At 44.9% G+C, this 21,107-nt stretch overlaps 1 protein-coding gene across 1 annotated transcript; it reads right to left on the bottom strand.

The window, feature by feature from the left end:
- Nucleotides 1-13,078: 13,078 nt before the first annotated feature.
- LOC119365055 (transport inhibitor response 1-like protein Os05g0150500) lies at nt 13,079-18,228 on the bottom strand. The gene is made up of 3 exons (XM_037630644.1): nt 17,720-18,228; nt 14,551-15,043; nt 13,079-14,232 (listed from the first exon to the last, which is right to left on the bottom strand). The coding sequence occupies exons 1-3, from the start codon at nt 18,226-18,228 to the stop codon at nt 13,456-13,458; spliced, it is 1,779 nt and encodes a 592-aa protein (XP_037486541.1). The 3' UTR covers nt 13,079-13,455.
- Between the last annotated feature and the right edge of the window lie 2,879 nt (nt 18,229-21,107).

Consider the following 21,107-nt stretch of genomic DNA (forward strand, 5'->3'; position numbering starts at 1 on the left):
ATTCAGTCTCAGAAAACAACTAAAGGCAAGGGTCCTCGGCTTCGCTGTGATCAAGAGGGTAAGAAAAAAAAACAGGCTTCTCGTGTGACTTGGCTTCGGGTGGGTGATGCAAGCACCAAGTTTTTCCACGCAAAGTGCAATGCTAGGAGAAGAAAGAACCACATCTATGCGATCAAGACGGGAGAAGGAACAACCGTCACTGAACACACAACAATTACAGAGGAAATCCACAATCACTTCACTGAATCTCTAGGCATGAGGAAACAACGTCACCACACTATCAACTGGAATGGGCTACAGATTCCAAGCATCAATGGGCAGGGATTGGATAACCCTTTCATAGAAGGGGAGGTCTGGGCCGCGATCATCGCATCTCCGGCTGAAAAGGCCCCGGGACCAAACGGTTTCACCAGTCAGTTCTTCAGAGCTAGTTGGGACACCATTAAAGCTAACATCATGGATGTTTTCAACAAGTTCATCTTGTTGGAAATGACTTTGAGGAGATCAACAAAGCCTTCATCTCTCTGCTCCCCAAAAAAAGATGATGCATCAGAAATGAGACATTTCAGACCGATCAGCCTGATCAACAAGGTTGCAAAGCTAATCTCTAAGGTATTGTTGATGAGGCTAACCAAGACAATCTCGGAGATCATCTCACCACCCAATCAGCTTTCCAGAAAGGGAAACGCATACATGACAATTACTTATACATCAAGAGCTGCGTTAAAGCCCTCCACGGAAACAAAAAACCCCGCACTCCTATTCAAGCTAGACATAGCAAAGGCCTTCGATTCGATCTCCTGGGAGTATCTTTTGGAACTTCTTCAACATATGGGTTTCAGCGCACGTTGGCAGGACTGGATCACTCTTCTGTTGTCCTCGGCATCATCCTCATGTCTTCTAAACAGAGACGCAGGGCCGCCAATCATACATCAGTAGGGTCTACGGCAGGGTTACCCTCTTTCGCCTTTGATGTTCATCCTTGCGATAGATCCTCTCCATAGGCTGTTATCCACGGCCACTGATCAGGGCATCCTAGCGCCTCTACCTAGCAGAGGAGTTAGCATGAGAATTAGTTTGTACGCCGACGACGCGGTCATCTTTGCAAACCCTAGCAAAGAGGAGATCGATTCGCTATTAGATATTCTTCAACCCTTCGATGAAGTGATAGACCTAAGACTAAACCAGGAAAAATCTATGGTGGCTCCAATTAGGTGCGATGGTCTAAACCTTGATGATATTCTTCAAAATTTTGGTGGAACAATAGTTGGCTTCTCCATGACATACTTAGGTCTTCCGATCTCCACGAGTAGGATTAGGATAGTCCATCTTCAGTTCATCCTCGATAGAATTAGATCAAGGATCGCGGGATGGAAGGGGAAGCTCATGAACATGGTCGGGAGAAGGGTTCTCGTGCGGATTGTGCTCTCTGCTATGCCAACGTTCGCCTTGACTGTCCCCCGACCGCCGAAAAAGCTTCTGAAAGACATAGACAAGACCAAGCGCAAATTTTAAATGGGCCCAAGAAGAATAAATCTCACGAGGAAAGTGTAAGGTCAGTTGGAAGAAAGTTTGTTCCCAACTTGCAAATGGAGGGGGGCTTGGGATCCAAGACCTGTTGGGTAACGTAGTAATTTCAAAAAAATTCCTACGCACACGCAAGATCATGGTGATGCATAGCAACAAGAGGGGAGAGTGTGATCTACATACCCTTGTAGATAGACAACGGAAGCGTTAGCACAACGTGGTTGATGTAGTCGTACGTCTTCACGGCCCGACCAATCAAGCACCGAAACTACGGCACCTCCGAGTTCTAGCACACGTTCAGCTCGATGACGATCCCCGGACTCCGATCCAGCAAAGTGTCGGGGAAGAGTTCCGTCAGCACGACGGCGTGGTGACGATCTTGATGTACTACCGTCGTAGGGCTTCGCCTAAGCACCGCTACAATATTATCGAGGACTATGGTGGAAGGGGGCACCGCACACAGCTAAGAATATGATCACGTGGATCAACTTGTGTCTCTAGGGGTGCCCCTTGCCTCCGTATATAAAGGAAAAAAGGGAGGGTGCGGCCGGCCAGGAGAGGGCGCGCCAGGAGGAGTCCTACTCCCTCCGGGAGTAGGATTCCCCCCCCCCCTTTCCTAGTTGGAATAGGATTCGGGAGGGGGGAAAGAGGAGAGAGAGAGAAGGAAGGGGGGGCGCCGCCCCCCTCTCCTTGTCCTATTCGGACTAGGGGAGAGGGGCGCGCGTCCCAGCCCTGGCCACCTCTCCTCTCTTCCACTAAGGCCCACTAAGGCCCATATACCTCCCGGGGGGTTCCGGTAACCTCCCGATACTCCGGTAAAATCCCGATTTCACCCGGAACACTTTCGATATCCAAATATAGGCTTCCAATATATCAATCTTTATGTCTCGACCATTTCGAGACTCCTCGTCATGTCCCCGATCCCATCCGGGACTCCGAACTCCTTCGGTACATCAAAACTCATAAACTCGTAAACTCATAATATAACTGTTATTGAAACTTTAAGTGTGCGGACCCTACGGGTTCGAGAACAATGTAAACATGACCGAGACATGTCTCCGGTCAATAACCAATAGAGGAACCTGGATGCTCATATTGGCTCCTGCATATTCTACGAAGATCTTTTATCGGTCAGACCGCATAACAACATACGTTCTTCCCTTTGTCATCGGTATGTTACTTGCCCGAGATTCGATCGTCGGTATCTCAATACCTAGTTCAATCTCGTTACCGGCAAGTCTCTTTACTCGTTCCGTAATACATCATCTCACAACTAACTCATTAGTTGAAATGCTTGCAAGGCTTATGTGATGTGTATTACCGAGAGGGCCCAGAGATACCTCTCCGACAATCGGAGTGACAAATCCTAATCTCGAAATACGCCAACCCAACATGTACCTTTGGAGACACCTGTAGAGCACCTTTATAATCACCCAGTTACGTTGTGACGTTTGGTAGCACACAAAGTGTTCCTCCGGTAAACGGGAGTTGCATAATCTCATAGTCATAGGAACATGTATAAGTCATGAAGAAAGCAATAGCAACATACTAAACGATCGGGTGCTAAGCTAATGGAATGGGTCATGTCAATCAGATCATTCACCTAATGATGTGATCCCATTAATGAAATAACAACTCTTTGTCCATGGTTAGGAAACATAACCATCTTTGATTAACGAGCTAGTCTAGTAGAGGCATACTAGTGACACTCTGTTTGTCTATGTATTCACACATGTATTATGTTTCCGGTTAATACAATTCTAGCATGAATAATAAACATTTATCATGATATAAGGAAATAAATGATAACTTTATTATTGCCTTTAGGGCATATTTCCTTCAGTCTCCCACTTGCACTAGAGTCAATAATCTAGATTATACAGTAATGATTCTAACACCCATGCAGCCTTGGTGTTGATCATGTTTTGCTCGTGGAAGAGGCTTAGTCAACGGGTCTGCTACATTTCAGATCCATATGTATCTTGCAAATCTCTATGTCTCCCACCTGGACTAGATCGCGGATGGAATTGAAGCGTCTCTTGATGTGCTTGGTTCTCTTGTGAAATCTGGATTCCTTTGCCAAGGCAATTGCACCAGTATTGTCACAAAAGATTTTCATTGGACCCGATGCACTAGGTATGACACCTAGATCGGATATGAACTCCTTCATCCAGACTCCTTCATTTGCTGCTTCCGAAGCAGCTATGTATTCTGCTTCACACGTAGATCCCGCCACGACGCTTTGTTTAGAACTGCACCAACTGATAGCTCCACCGTTTAATGTAAATACATATCCAGTTTGCGATTTAGAATCGTCCGGATCAGTGTCAAAGCTCGCATCGACGTAACCATTTACGATTAGCTCTTTGTCACCTCCATAAACGAGAAACATATGCTTAGTCCTTTTCAGGTATTTCAGGATGTTCTTGACCGCTGTCCAGTGATCCACTCCTGGATTACTTTGGTACCTCCCTGCTAGACTTATAGCAAGGCACACATCCGGTCTGGTACACAGCATTGCATACATGATAGAGCCTATGGCTGAAGCATAGGGAACATCTTTCATTTTCTCTCTAACTTCTGCATTGGTCGGGCATTGAGTCTGACTCAACTTCACACATTGTAACACAGGCAAGAACCCTTTCTTTGCTTGATCCATTTTGAACTTCTTCAAAACTTTGTCAAGGTATGTGCTTTGTGAAAGTCCAATTAAGCGTTTTGATCTATCTCTATAGATCTTAATGCCTAATATGTAAGCAGCTTCACCGAGGTCTTTCATTGAAAAACTCTTATTCAAGTATCCCTTTATGCTATCCAGAAATTCTATATCATTTCCAATTAGTAATATGTCATCCACATATAATATCAGAAATGCTACAGAGCTCCCACTCACTTTCTTGTAAATACAGGCTTCTCCAAAAGTCTGTATAAAACCAAATGCTTTGATCACATTATCAAAGCGTTTATTCCAACTCCGAGAGGCTTGCACCAGTCCATAAATGGATCGCTGGAGCTTGCACACTTTGTTAGCTCCCTTTGGATCGACAAAACCTTCTGGTTGCATCATATACAACTCTTCTTCCAGAAATCCATTCAGGAATGCAGTTTTGACATCCATTTGCCAAATTTCATAATCATAAAATGCGGCAATTGCTAACATGATTCGAACAGACTTAAGCATCGCTACGGGTGAGAAGGTCTCATCGTAGTCAATCCCTTGAACTTGCCGAAAACCTTTTGCGACAAGTCGAGCTTTGTACACAGTAATATTACCGTCAGCGTCCGTCTTCTTCTTGAAGATCCATTTATTCTCTATTGCTTGCCGATCATTGGGCAAGTCAACCAAAGTCCATACTTTGTTCTCATACATGGATCTCATCTCAGATTTCATGGCTTCAAGCCATTTTGCGGAATCTGGGCTCACCGTCGCTTCTTCATAGTTCGTAGGTTCATCATGATCTAGTAGCATGACTTCCAGAACAGGATTACCGTACCACTCTGGCGCGGATCTCACTCTGTTTGATCTACGAGGTTCAGTAGTATCCTGTTCTGAAGTTTAATGATCATTATCATTAGCTTCCTCAATAATTGGTGTAGGTGTCACAGAAACAGATTTCTGTGATGTACTACTTTCCAATAAGGGGTTAGGTACAGTTACCTCATCAAGTTCTACTTTCCTCCCACTCACTTCTTTCGAGAGAAACTCCTTCTCCAGAAAGTTTCCGAATTTAGCAACAAAAGTCTTGCCTTCAGATCTGTGATAGAAGGTGTATCCAATAGTTTCCTTTGGATATCCTATGAAGACACATTTTTCCGATTTGGGTTCGAGCTTATCAAGTTGAAGCTTTTTCACATAAGCATTGCACCCCCAAACTTTCAGAAACGACAACTTTGGTTTCTTGCCAAACCACAGTTCATAAGGCGTCGTCTCAACGGATTTTGATGGTGCCCTATTTAACGTGAATGCGGCCGTATCTAGAGCGTATCCCCAAAACAATAGCGGTAAATCAGTAAGAGACATCATAGATCGTACCATATCTAGTAAAGTACGATTATGACGTTCGGACACACCATTATGCTGTGGTGTTCCGGGTGGCGTGAGTTGCGAAACTATTCTACATTGTTTCAAATGTACACCAAACTCGTAACTCAAGTATTCTCCTCCATGATCAGATCGTAGGAATTTTATTTTCTTGTTACGATGATTTTCAACTTCACTCTGAAATTCTTTGAACTTTTCAAATGTTTCAGACTTGTGTTTCATTAAGTAGATATACCCATATCTGCTTCAGTCATCTGTGAAGGTGAGAAAATAACGATATCCGCCACGAGCCTCAACATTCATCGGACCACATACATCTGTATGTATGATTTCTAAAAAATCTGTTGCTCTCTCCATAGTACCGGAGAATGGTGTTTTTGTCATCTTACCCATAAGGCACGGTTCGCAAGTACCAAGTGATTCATAATCAAGTGATTCCAAAAGCCCATCAGTATGGAGTTTCTTCATGCGCTTTATACCGATATGACCTAAACGGCAGTGCCACAAATAAGTTGCACTATCATTATCAACTCTGTATCTTTTGGTTTCAACACTATGAATATGTGTGTCACTACTATCGAGATTTAATAAGAATAGACCACTCTTTAAGGGTGCATGACCATAAAAGATATTACTCATGCAAATAGAACAACCATTATTCTCTGATTTAAATGAATAACCGTCTCGCATCAAACAAGATCCAGATATAATGTTCATGCTCAACGCTGGCACCAAATAACAATTATTTAGGTCTAATATTAATCCCGAAGGTAAATGTAGAGGTAGCGTGCCGACTGCGATCACATCGACTTTAGAACCATTTCCCACGCGCATCGTCACCTCGTCCTTAGCAATCTTCGCTTAATCCGTAGTCCCTGTTTCGAGTTGCAAATATTAGCAACAGAACCAGTATCAAATACCCAGGTACTACTGCGAGCATTAGTAAGGTACACATCAATAACATGTATATCACATATACCTTTGTTCACCTTGCCATCCTTCTTATCCGCCAAATACTTGAGACAGTTCCACTTCCAGTGACCAGTCTGCTTGTAGTAGAAGCACTCAGTTTCAGGCTTAGGTCCAGGTTTGGGTTTCTTCTCTTGAGCAGCAACTTGCTTGTTGTTCTTTTTGAAGTTCCCCTTCTTCTTCCCTTTGCCCTTTTTTCTTGAAACTAGTGGTCTTGTTGACCATCAACACTTGATGCTCCTTCTTGATTTCTACCTCCGCAGCTTTCAGCATTGCGAAGAGCTCGGGAATAGTCTTATTCATCCCTTGCATATTATAGTTCATCACGAAGCTCTTGTAGCTTGGTGGCAGTGATTGGAGAATTATGTCAATGACGCAATCATCTGGAAGATTAACTCCCAATTGAATCAAGTGATTATTATACCCAGACATTTTGAGTATATGCTCACTGACAGAACTGTTCTCCTCCATCTTGCAGCTATAGAACTTATTGGAGACTTCATATCTCTCAATCCAGGCATTTGCTTGAAATATTAACTTCAACTCCTGGAACATCTCATATGCTCCATGATGTTCAAAACGTCGTTGAAGTCCCGATTCTAAGCCGTAAAGCATGGCACACTGAACTATCGAGTAGTCATCAGCTTTGCTCTGCCAGACGTTCATAACATCTGGTGTTGCTCCAGCAGCAGGCCTGGCACCCAGCGGTGCTTCCAGGACGTAGTTCTTCTCTGCAGCAATGAGGATAATCCTCAAGTTACGGACCCAGTCCGTGTAATTGCTACCATCATCTTTCAACTTTGCTTTCTCAAGGAACACATTAAAATTCAATTGAACAACAGCACGGGCCATCTATCTACAATCAAACATGAATAAGCAAGATACTATCAGGTACTAAGTTCATGATAAATTTAGGTTCAATTAATCATATTACTTAAAGAACTCCCACTTGGATAGACATCCCTCTAATCCTCTAAGTGATTACGTGATCCAAATCATCTAAACCATGTCCGATCATCACGTGAGATGGAGTAGCTTCATTGGTGAACATCACTATGTTGATCATATCTACTATATGATTCACGCTCGACTTTTCGGTCTCCGTGTTCCGAGGCCATATCTGTATATGCTTGGCTCGTCAAGTATAACCTGAGTATTCCGCGTGTGCAACTGTTTTGCACCCGCTGTATTTGAACGTAGAGCCTATCACACCCGATCATCATGTGGTGTCTCAGCACGAAGAACTTTCGCAACGGTGCATACTCAGGGAGAACACTTCTTGATAATTAGTGAGAGATCATCTTATAATGCTACCGTCAATCAAAGCAAGATAAGATGCATAAAAGATAAACATCACATGCAATCAATATAAGTGATATGATATGGCCAACATCATCTTGTTCTTGTGATCTCCATCTTCGAAGCACCGTCATGATCACCATCGTCACCGGTGCGACACCTTGATCTCCATCATAGCATCGTTGTCGTCTCGCCAATCTTATGCTTCCACGACTATCGCTACCGCTTAGTGATAAAGTAAAGCATTACAGCGCGATTGCATTGCATACAATAAAGCGACAAGCATATGGCTCCTGCCAGTTGCCGATAACTCGGTTACAAAACATCATCATCTCATACAATAAAATTTAGCATCATGTCTTGACCATATCACATCACAACATGCCCTGCAAAAACAAGTTAGACGTCCTCGACTTTGTTGTTGCAAGTTTTACGTGGCTGCTACGGGCTTAAGCAAGAACCAATCTTACCTACGCATCAAAACCACAACGATAGTTTGTCAAGTTAGTGCTGTTTTAACCTTCGCAAGGACCGGGCGTAGCCACACTCAGTTCAACTAAAGTTGGAGAAACTGTCACCCGCTAGCCACCTTTGTGCAAAGCACGTCGGGAGAACCGGTCTCGCGTAAGCGTACGCGTAATGTCGGTTCGGGCCGCTTCATCCAACAATACCGCCGAACCAAAGTATGACATGCTGGTAAGCAGTATGACTTATATCGCCCACAACTCACTTGTGTTCTACTCGTGCAAATAACATCAACACATAAAATCTAGGCTTGGATGCCACTGTTGGGTAACGTAGTAATTTCAAAAAAAATCCTAGGCACACGCAAGATCATGGTGATGCATAGCAACGAGAGGGAAGAGTGTGATCTACGTACCCTTGTAGATCAACAACGGAAGCGTTAGCACAACGTGGTTGATGTAGTCGTACGTCTTCACGGCCCGACCGATCAAGCACCAAAACTACGGCACCTCCGAGTTCTAGCACACGTTCAGCTCGATGACGATCCCCGAACTCCGATCCATCAAAGTGTCGGGGAAGAGTTCCGTCAGCACGACGGCGTGGTGACGATCTTGATGTACTACCGTCGCAGGGCTTCGCCTAAGCACCGCTACAATATTATCGAGGAGTATGGTGGAAGGGGGCACCGCACACGGCTAAGAATATGATCACGTGGATCAACTTGTGTCTCTAGGGGTGCCCCTTGCCTCCGTATATAAAGGGAAAAAAAGGGGGGTGCGGCCGGCCAGGAGAGGGCGCGCCAGGAGGAGTCCTACTCCCTCCGGGAGTAGGATTCCCCCCCTTTCCTAGTTGGAATAGGATTCGGGAGGGGAGAAAGAGGAGAGGGAGAAGGAAGGGGGGGCGCCGCCCCCCTCTCCTTGTCCTATTCGGACTAGGGGGGAGGGGCGCACGGCCCAGCCCTGGCCACCTCTCCTCTCTTCCACTAAGGCCCACTAAGGCCCATATACCTCCCGGGGGGTTCCGATAACCTCCCGGTACTCCGGTAAAATCCCGATTTCACCCGGAACACTTCCGATATCCAAATATAGGCTTCCAATATATCAATATTTATGTCTCGACCATTTTGAGACTCCTCGTCATGTCCCCGATCCCATCCGGGACTCCGAACTCCTTTGGTACATCAAAACTCATAAACTCATAATATAACTGTCATCGAAACCTTAAGCGTGCGGACCCTACGGGTTCGAGAACAATGTAGACATGACCGAGACATGTCTCCGGTCAATAACCAATAGCGGAACCTGGATGCTCATATTGGCTCCTACATATTCTACGAAGATCTTTTATCGGTCAGACCGCATAACAACATACGTTGTTCCCTTTGTCATCGGTATGTTACTTGCCCGAGATTCGATCGTCGGTATCTCAATACCTAGTTCAATCTCGTTACCGGCAAGTCTCTTTACTTGTTCCGTAATACATCATCTCACAACTAACTCATTAGTTGCAATGCTTGCAAGGCTTATGTGATGTGTATTACAGAGAGGGCCCAGAGATACCTCTCCGACAATCGGAGTGACAAATCCTAATCTCGAAATATGCCAACCCAACATGTACCTTTGGAGACACCTGTAGAGCACCTTTATAATCACCCAGTTACGTTGTGACGTTTGGTAGCACAGAAAGTGTTCCTCCGGTAAACGGGAGTTGCATAATCTCATAGTCATAGGAACATGTATACGTCATGAAGAAAGAAATAGCAACATACTAAACGATCGGGTGCTAAGCTAATGAAATGGGTCATGTCAATCAGATCATTCACCTAATGATGTGATCCCGTTAATCAAATAACAACTCTTTGTCCATGGTTAGGAAACATAACCATCTTTGATTAACGAGCTAGTCTAGTAGAGGCATACTAGTGACACTCTGTTTGTCTATGTATTCACACATGTATTATGTTTCCGGTTAATACAATTCTAGCATGAATAATAAACATTTATCATGATATAAGGAAATAAATAATAACTTTATTATTGCCTCTAGGGCATATTTCCTTCAAGACCTTCAACTGTTCGGTAGGGCACTGCGGCTGTGGTGGCTGTGGTTGGCCTGGTCCCAACCAGATCGATCATGGAATGGCTTCCCCATCCCCGGCGATCAAGGAGATAGAGAGCTCTTTTCCTCGGCCACCAGGGTAACGATCGGAGATGGCAGAACAATGAAATTCTGGACATGCAACTGGCTTGGGACCCAACCGCTCTGCCTCTCCTTCCCTGCTCTGTTTAAACACTCGCGAAGGAAAAATCGGATAGTTGCTGAAGCTTTATTGAACGAGCAGTGGATCGGTGACTTGCAACATGGAAATTGGGAGCACATTGTCACTGATGTTGTTATTTTGGCGAGAAAATACAGAGAGCAAGGGAGAATATTGAATGTGTAGCGGGCTGACATGATTCGATGGACATGGCAGCAACGGAAACTACTCCACAGCCTCGGCGTACAAAATTCAGTTTAACAGCATGCCATCCACAGATATGAAGATTACAATCTGAAAAGTTTGGGCCCCTGGAAAGTTAAAGATATTCTCGTGGCTGCTTCACTTGGACAAGCTTTGGTGCAATGATAGATTGCAGCGCCGCAGCTGGCCTAACTCCTACTTCTGTCATTTTTGCGTGAGAAACTTGGAAATATCCGTTCATCTTTTCTGGAACCGCCAGCTCTCGCACACAGTCTGGGCAGAGGTAGCAAGATGGAGGGGCCGCTCTTCGCTTGCCCCCCAGGGGAGAGAGCAAACTCACACACCATCGACAATCAGAAGAATCATCTCCCGCACAGACAGAGACGGGAAAAAAGGAGTAAGAACCATGATCATGGCAACCACCTGGGAGCTATGGTGTGCGAGACACAATTGTATCTTCAGAGACAAGAAGGCGGAACCATCAGACATCATCAGGGCAATTAGGCAAAACATGGCGCAATGGTGCCTAGCAGGAGCCAAAGTCATCGAGCCCCCGTTCGGGGATTTAGTTGCGAGATAAAAACTTAAAGACCATGGTTCAGAGGGGGTGGCATGTCACCCCTAGAAAACCCTTGCCTTTTTTTTGCTTCTCTGATCTTTTGATCAACTTTGTATCTTGTTCCACCTGCTAAATCTATGAAGCCAGCCAAGCTGGATCTTTCAAAAAAAATGGATGTTAGTAATTTAAAAGTTGAATTTCTGTTCTCCCATAAAATTCAATTTTACATATCTATGGATTCGTTATATAATCCAAATAAGGTTTGAAGCTGTTACACCATTAAGCCCTTGACGAGAGGTGGTTCTCCATGATCTATGTTGCGCGGATACTTCAGAAAGTGTGTATCCTGTCGGATACTGCCCCGATACGGCCCGATATGTATCCCGTAAGTATCCCTTGATTTTTTAATTTTTTTTTAAAAAAAAGAAAATAATGTTTGATACTCCTGGGATACTTCTGCGATACGTTTTGGATACATCAAACCCCTTGTTCGATGTGAAATCCCCTCAATAGTAAAGGCGCACCTTTTGAAGATTCCCAAGATGGGCCTCAGTTCATGTCAAAACATAACTGGCAATGTTCTTATTCAATTGAGAGGTGGGCAGGAGAGAATTGATGCACTGATTGAAACAACAAACCTAGAAAAATTCCACTGCTAATTAATGAAAGTGGACCAAGTGCAAGAAAAGAAAGGGGGTAATCCTACTGAGGCATTCTTTGACCTGGAAGCTCCTTATTTTCTTCCTTATTTTTAATAATTAATATATGTAATATCTATATATAAACGTATCTCCGTATTCATGTGTTTAGAAAATTTACGTATCAGACGTATCCTCATATCGTGTATCCGATACGCATCCAAGTATCCATGCAACGTAGTCCATGATTCCGGTATCCAAACAACCCCTGAGTGTCGAAGAGCTACAAGGATTGGCACATGGTACCCAAGTCTGACATAAACACAAATGCGCTGAAGAATCCAAGTACTGGTACGCTCGGGTTGTTATGCTTCCGCACATTAGATGCCTTCTGATTCCTCTGGGCAAGTACTTGACCTTTTGATTGCAGAAATGAATGCAGTTCGAGTTGCATGGCATGGCGCAGGTGACAGACAGGTGTGATATTGTTGGTGTCAGATATCAAGCTCCTATGAAAATACGATCCTGAATAATCCTGCTATCCAGCATAGGAGCTTGGATTTTGATGTCAAGAACAAGTAAGCGACATTCTATTATGTAGCATCAGTTAAATGCATTGCTCCATTGACGCTCTTGCTGAAATTGCTCAATCGCAATCAATCTCTAGTAACTGTGAACTGCAGATGTTTCTCTTACAAACTACTGTGACATACTCCCTCTGTCCCAAAATAAGTGACTCAACTGAAGTTAGTATAAAATTGAGTCACCTATTTCGGGATGGAGGGAGTATTTCTTTACGGAGGGAGTACTAGATGAATGAAATTCTATGTGATATCTGAAGATGGGGTCAAATGATCAGCCATCTAATCTTCAAGTGGGTCAAACCCGGTTCATTTAGCATCTTTTGATTAGCCAAGCAACCAAAAGTTAAGTCCTTCTATCCATATTTTGCTACATTCTACTATCAGCCAGCACTCAGATGTTGCAATCAAGGAGCAAATTTGTGCTTCCATGCATAACCATAAACCCAAGGCCAGGCACTCAGATGTCACAGTTTCCGTGAACAAAGAGAACACCAGACGACCATAATTATTTAGCATCCAGAACAACACATAATCTGAAAGGCGGGGCCAAAAAAGTAGGGATGACAAAAACTCAGCTCCAGGTACAGTTTATCCAGCAGTAGTACAGTACAATACAAGATTAAAATGGTGCCATATCTTTATACATAAAAGAACTAAACACGCTAAAGAAAACAAACCAACGTTTTCTCATAACGCTATCTAGCAGTTTCTGTAATCCACCCACAGCCTCCTACAGTTATTAACACCTGAAAAGGCCTCCAGTCTCATCCTACACTTGCCGAGTCGAGATTTTACGACAGCTTCATCCAACCACCAGCCTTTCTACTTGACAGAAAAATTCTATGTTATGCTAGGAAGGTGTTGAAGGTACCAATCCAATCCAGGTTGAAAATGAATACACCACTGTACCCTTAAACAATCTGGACGTAATCTGGTGTGTCGGACCTTGGACCGGCAATTGTCCGGTACACATACAATGTCTCGACCGGGCTATCATCCGGAAGTGACTCCACAGGGCATGTTCTTCCAGGATCGTTCATTATCTCCACGGTAAGGCGGGGCATCTTCTCTGCAAGCTGTCGGCATGCGCCCAGGGTCAATGAGCACGACGACATCCAAAGGGATCGCATTGTCTCCAGCTTGGCAGCATTTGCCAGCACCGGCTTATTTCCAAATGGGCAGTCCCTGATCTCCAGCTTCTTCAGGCTCTTGCAGCCAGAGAGGATATAATGCAGGCCAAGATCACTGTTCCCAGCAAAGGCGATTGACAGCATCTCAAGACAATTACCATTTGCACCGATTGATTTGAACACGAGATCTGTGAGAAGGCCAGACACAGAGAGGCGCCTAAGGCCCTTGCATGATTCCACAATGGCACTAAAGCCAGCATCAAGAGACTCCCGTGTGACGTAATCTGGAGTACGGGGCTCAAGGATGCATAACCGGAAGCAAGTGAAGTTGGGACGGTTCTTTGCGATTGTAATGAGGGCCTCATTCGTCATCTGGCCGCAGAAGTAGAGAACTGACTCCAACATGGGGCAGCTGGCAGAAACATCAACAAGGCCTCTTTCAGTCAATAAAACTTGCCCGGCACCAAAAGGGTCAGACGGGAAGACCCGCAGCTCTTGCAGTTTACTGCAAGAGCCTGCCACGACAGCTAGACCATGGTCTTCGATTAGGTCCATCACCTGAAAAACACAGCTTAAACTTTTCAATGAAGCAAATATTAATGAAGAAAACATGGATAGTGAGACATTGATCATAATTCAGTTTTAAGAACTACACTGTTGTGGGGCAAGTAAATATCTTGCAGTGGTTGGCAAAGAACTGGAAAGTGGCAGAAAACCATAGTTGTTTCTGTTTATGCCAATACGGAGATCCTAGCTTACATTCAAAGGGACATTATCAAGCATTCATGGCAATATTCACTTAAGCAATGTGAGTGTATATTTGCAAAATAGTGTGGGCATTGAAGTTGATAAATACTAAAAGCACAAGTAGCATACCCATAATTGCTGCAGATTCTTGCATCTGCTAATAAATTTTATTAGCTCAGGGCCTCGCACAGTAGCATAACTCAGATTGAGTGATGTGAGGCCTTCACATACACAGTAGAATGCTGGCAGGTAATCTGGCACAGCATCCCAAGCCCCAGAGAGCCTTCTCAGGCTTTTACAACCTGCAAATGCCGCTTCGAGCTTTGCAAAGAGATCTGAATGGTACTCAGCAGAGAATTTGCCAGTTCCGAGTTCTACTAGTTGCGGAGCCTTACGAAGAAGGCTAGCAACCTTGTCAAGAGGGATAGCATTGTTGAGCTTCAGAGTCTTGAGGTTGCGGCATCTGCTCACTAGCCGCTCGAGTACAGCGAAATTGACCTCCCCTTCTAAGCATGAAAAGTTCAGAGTTTCCAGAGAAGTAAAGGATTCCGGAAAGTAACTGAGCCAATGACTGGAACAATCCTCAATGTAGTTCTCTTGCAGGTCAAGTTCTCTTAAATTTCTGCAGCATGGAGTAGAAAGAAATTAGAACTTCACGATAGGCGATGAACCATATCTAAAAAGAATGATGAAAGCAGAACAAGAGTTGCCCATTAGTCCATTACCAACACTAACATCACTTGAGAAACAAAGTCCATATGAGTATTTGGTGGAAGAATCAAGGCAACTTATGAGGAAGTAACAAATAACTGCAGGTACAATAGGCTATGGCATTACAAAGATCATGATAATGAAAATGGATACAGCATTGTATTGCTTCATTCAGGGTTCAACTGATCTTTGTTCATGTTCTTACTCCAGTTGTATCAGTTTTTTGTGTGCTCACTGCTCAGAAAACTTTAAAGTCAACATTTACAGTAAATTTGTGTTATCTAGTATCTAGAGACTCATGGAGATTGAGCCATCTGGAACAAGTTATATGATTTACAAACCAAGGTGCTTCACAGGAACATCAGTGTAAAGCACCATTAGCAAAAATCAGTCTTCAGCATATAAGGTTTGCTTTGCCTTTGCGGTTACAGCACCTATGTCCACTATTTTAGTGTCCTTTCCCATATTCTCAAGCATACTATATCAACAGATTTAAGCTAGCCACAGCAGCAACAAGAAGAGAATTACTGGATAAATCACAAGCAAACCGATACAGATAGACAGAGCAATGAAAAAGGTAACAATAGAAACACTCAAATACTTCAATGCTCACAAAATGCAATTTTACGCAGGACACATCAACTTCAATAATGTATAACAGCACACACCTAAAGTCTCCATGATTATCAGGCGGCAGTCCAGGAACTTATTTTGGATGCAAAATAATGGTAAGTATCAGGTTTTTCTTGGCTGACAAGGACACTTGCTAAGATCTCCATTATTTGCAGCCTCAGGATATGATTAGTATGAGCTAGCTAGCTCTGCCATAAATTGGATCTAGAGCTGGGCCCCCCTCATCAGACCAACCACTTCCAAACCACAGCATATTTTTTTAGGAAAGAAAAATAATATGAACTACCCAACTTAGATTCAATTATGTTAACTATCAACCTCATCCAAAACAAGATATTGAGGGATTCATCAAATGTTGAATTCACACATACCAAATTATTTATCAAAACAAGAACAAGGAAAGTGCTTCTAACAAACTAAATTGCATTACCATGTCATGTCCAGTCCAAATGATACAAAGTGTGCGCACTCACATCTATGTAGTCAAAAATTTCTAGGACGAAGACGTGAGAAAAGCTCAAGGACAACTGAATAGTAGGTCCAAGAATCGACAGAACACTCACAAGTGAATGTAGCGTTTGTTTTTCAGATAGAAAAAAATGTATCTGTACTCTCTTTCTCGACGAGAAAAAAATGTATCTGTACTCTCTTTCTCGACGATAGTCGATAAACAGTACTGATTACAACAATCTGTATTACCAAGGTTCAGTCTAATGATTTGTTATGCACCTGCATATATGGCATCGGATTAGAATATAAACAATGCACATTCAGTTACTGCAGACTCTCTTCTATGTTTGCACAGGATAACACAATAGTATCAAAAGCTGATCAAACATCATTAGCCTTTCCTCACAGCTTAATACTTTCCTATCACTCAAAACTATCAAAACAGTACTGGTAGTGCACATTAAGTACTATGGATTTCTATCCAAATTCCTACGTACCAAATCCTTCAAGTTCCTTTTTAAAAGGTACGGATCTTATAAATTCCTACTTTCTGTCTAAGGGATTCCCGCAAGCTCAACTAATCAGACTATACAAAGGAAGGGATCAAAGTTGCTTGTTTCACTAATCCATTATATGCAGGCATTATGAGCACTGGAGCAAATATCACATTCTCCCTTGAGAATCCCCCCAAAAAAGGGGAAAACCACAGAAATGGGGATCCATATCTTCAGAACATGCTAAAGACATGTTTCTTTAGAATCTAGAAGCTCAAATCAGGAGGGCAAGTCCACAAACACACGCGAAGGTAACTGAAAAATGGAAAGGAGAACAATTCAAGCGAGATCCGGTGCCTCGGGCTCATGACGTGGGGGCATACATTTTTTTAAGTAAAGGCGCATCTGATTGGTTTTAATTAAACTAGAAATAATTCCATCCTTTTGGCAAAAAGAGAAAAAGGGATGCATCCATCATTGGTACACAGATAGATATATATCGTCTGCCAATCCCACAGATCCGTTCACCAGAGGTCATGCTCACACAATGCAATCAAACATGGGCCAAAGCTTCTGGAGAACAGGATGAAGGCTAGTTTGCAAATCACAGTTCAAAGCTTTGAAAGACATGACACTCGTTTGACTAGCACAAGAACACACTTGAGCGTATTAGGAGAGAAATAACAATAGCACCTCCTTCGAATAGATCAAATCCTTTCACACTTAAACTAGGAGTAGATCAAATCTTAACTGAAACTTGCATCTATTTCAAAGAAGTACCAAATGATACGCACACAAGAAAATCAGTTGTTTAGTTCAAAATCGTTGAACCATTTTGAGGAAAAGCAGAGAAAATGTAATCATTTTAGCCGAACCAAGAACTAGTTAGATCACAAAAACCGAAAGCTCAAATGACCGAACAAGGCTCAAATCTGCAAGAGAAGGAAGCAAAGAAGCGCCCAAATCTCCCGTCTTAGCTCAAAGCTTGACCGCCAAAGTCGGGGCCTCACCTGCAACCTTCGGTAATGGCGGCGAGGCCGGCGGTGCTGAATCCCTCGCATGAGACGAGGCGCAGGACCTGGAAGTTCCGGAAGGAGGTGGCGATCATCTCCAGGCACTCGTCGGTGACGACCATGCGCTTGAAGCTGAGCTCCTCAAGAAGCGGCCAGCCTTCGGCGGCGGCGGCGACCCAGGGCGCGGCCTCGGCGCCCCAGGCGGGCGGGACGAGCCCGAAGTCCGCGAAGTGGGGCTTGCCCTTGACCTCGGCGGCGCGGACGGAGGGGAAGCGGTCGACGGCGTCGCGCGGTGCGGCGGCGTAGCAGTTGGCGACGGCGAGGCGGCGCCGGGAGCGGCGCTCGGCCCCGAGCCAGCCGTGGCAGACGGCCGCCGCGGCGCCGCGGTCGGCGGCGGCGGGGAGGAAGGAGAAGGCGTGCTCCAGGACCTCGTCCGGGAGCGAGTGCCAGGGGGGCGCGGCGGCCGCGGCGGGGCCGGCGCCGTCGCGCGCGCCGCCGCGGCCCATCGGGGCGGCGCGGGCCGTCGGTGGCCCGGGCTGGCTACCCGGCGGCTGGGGCGGGCCGGTGGAGCGCGCGGGGAGGCGGCGGCGGCGGCAGGGAGAGCATCTGGAGAGGAGGGGTGGAGAGAGAGGCTGCTGGCTCTCTCTTCTGTCTCTGCTCTCCCCCCTGGTCTTCTCTCTACTTCTCTCCTCTCACCCTCACCTCTCTTTCTCTCTCTCCTTGCTTTTCTATTTTCATTTTTTTAGAAGGAGATTTCCATTTTATTTTCTTTAGATAGACAGTGAGAGAGAGAGGAGTGAGTGTGCACTGTCGTTGTCCTTTTGTTTTCTTTTAGATAGAGGACATTTTCTATATTTTCTGTAATGTATTTCAGGTTTAGTTCTCACTGTTTCAGATTTATTTGTTTGGAGGGAGAAAAGAACTATTCTTTTACTGCTGTGTGCTGAGCTAGGGGCGAGCGAGCGAGCATGAAGAGGGAATGAACAGTGATGGAACTGATGGTAGGATTGAGGCGCTTGTTTCAGCTTGGGTTTTTTGGGGATTTGGGACGTGGACGCTGGATTCTGTGCGGAGTGGTTTGTGGCGGACGGTGTTCCTTTGAAATGAACGGGGCTGTTGTTCCTTTGAAATGAACGGGGCTGTTTAGGGGTGTTTGTTTCCAAGGACTTTTTGGTGTAGGAATTAAAAAAAGTCTCTCTTAAATTTTTTTAATTAAACGGAAGAGACTACTAGGGACTAAAAGTTGCTTTTGGAGACTAAATGAACAGGGGGTGTTTGTTTCCAATGACTTTTTGGTGTAGGGACTAAAAAAGTCCCTCTTAGACTTTTTAATCAAACGGGAGGGACTACTAGGGACTAAAAGTTGCTTTTTGGGACTAAATGGAGAAGACTCTTAAGGAGAGTCTTTTGGGGACTTTTTGAGACTTTTTCAACAATGCCCCTGCATACACCCATTGGCCCGCCACCCCATAATATTGTTTGATTGTTATTTTTCTATATACTAGGGGTAACATGGTCATTTAATAACCTGTAGAGAGGGACTAGGGACTTTTTAGTCCCTGAAAACAAACAGAGAGGGACTTTTTAGGGACTAGAGACTTTTTAGTTAGGACTAGAAAAAGTCCTAGGACTTATGAACCAAACAGGGCCTTAGTTCTCAGTCACACCTAATCTTAGGTAATTTTGATCAAATTAGGTAGGTGTTTGGTTTTAGCTACACCTAAGGCAAGGATTTTTTTTATGAGTGGTGAACCTCACATGTCATAGATATAAAAAGTGTGGCAAGATTTTTTAGACAAGCCAAAGTGTGTCTAACAATTTGAGCAACTCAACTAAGGCAAGTGTGGCAAAAATCATGTGGCAATATATGACAAAGATAGTCACAATCCAAACAGCCCCAACGTTGCTAAACAGACGACCACAATAGTTGGACGAACTGTGCACGATAAGAGCATCTACAACCGGACCCCTAAACCCATCTCAAATGTCCGGACAGACCGCGCGATCATGATTTTTTGACCCAAACGGGCCTCTTAAATGGCCCTCAAACGCCCGGGCAGACCGGCACCCTCATATCAAGCCTAAATATGGGGCGGATATGAGGCGTCCGGGCACGTCCGCCACGTCGGTCTGACGGTGGGGTCCCATGCGGAAACGCCTGGAAACCCGACGGTCTGACGAACGCCGCGGTGTGAACGTCGCGTGGCGCCGCTTCGGCTCGCCGCCCAAGATCAAATTCGGCTATTTAAGTCGGCCTGCGTCCCACAACCCTAACCCACCCCATTCTCCCTCTCTGCATCGCCAGCTCGAGCCCATCCAGCTCCTCCCTCTCCCGCTCTGGCGCTCTGCCCAAGGTCGGACGCTGCGCCCGCGCTCCGGCACTCCGCCATGGTCCGAAGCAAGATCACCTACTACGCCATGCTGATACCGAAGCACCGCTATGAGATCCATCATGAGATTCGGGCGAGGCAAGCCGCGCGCGCCACCCTCATTGTTGTCGGCCTGCCTCTGGACTGGCCGGAGCCGAAGGAGGAGGAGGAGTAGACAAGGGAAAAGGAGGAGGGGGAGATGCCTCCGATGGAGGTGGGGGAGGCGGAAGAGCCAGAAGAACCGGACCAGCAGCTGCCGGCCTTCAACATGGAACAGGCGGAGGCGAAGTTCGCCGTCGCCCAGTCCAACGAGATGGTCGGGCAGCAGGCCATCTTGGAGTCCATCCAGGATGAGCCCTGTGTGGAGGCCAATCGGATGTTCCTTCGGCGGGAGCAGACGGAGTCCAACGCGCTCTTCGCTGAACTCGACGCGGAGATAGAGGCGGAGGAGGCCGGAGCTGCAGCTGCCGTCCATGCTGCCCAAGCCGGGCATGAAGATCGTCGTGATCTCCGACGTAGTATGTAGGTTCTACTTCATTTTGCATGTCTTTATATGGATATAAGAATCGAGTATGAGATGTCCGAATGCAACAATTGAAATTTGAGGTATGCCCGATCACCATCCGTGGGTGCGTCCACGGGCATTTGAGGGGCCGAAAATGTCATACGTGGATGTAGATGCTCTTACAAGCTTTTTTTTGCCAATAGATGTTTGACAAGCTTTTACAAACAAACATACCTTGTAGAAGAGCTCATATGATCTACTAGTAATCAGAGCTTCGAAAAAAATACCATGAGTTGGTAGCTGCCAGAACTATTATTTCCCAAAATTAGTTGCTTTTAGCAACTCGTACGTTTCATGATTTTACCATGGAGCCATGATATAGGGTCAATATTTTTTCCAATGTTGCATTTAACCGTTCATGATAAGATCAATAAAAAGTCATTACAAGCTCCTTTTTACATCAAATTTGATGGTATGTCAGACATGTCATATATTGTTGATTTCTAGCATG

This window comes from Triticum dicoccoides, chromosome 1A (genome assembly GCF_002162155.2).
Source record: "Triticum dicoccoides isolate Atlit2015 ecotype Zavitan chromosome 1A, WEW_v2.0, whole genome shotgun sequence".
Classification (NCBI taxonomy): domain Eukaryota; kingdom Viridiplantae; phylum Streptophyta; class Magnoliopsida; order Poales; family Poaceae; genus Triticum; species Triticum dicoccoides.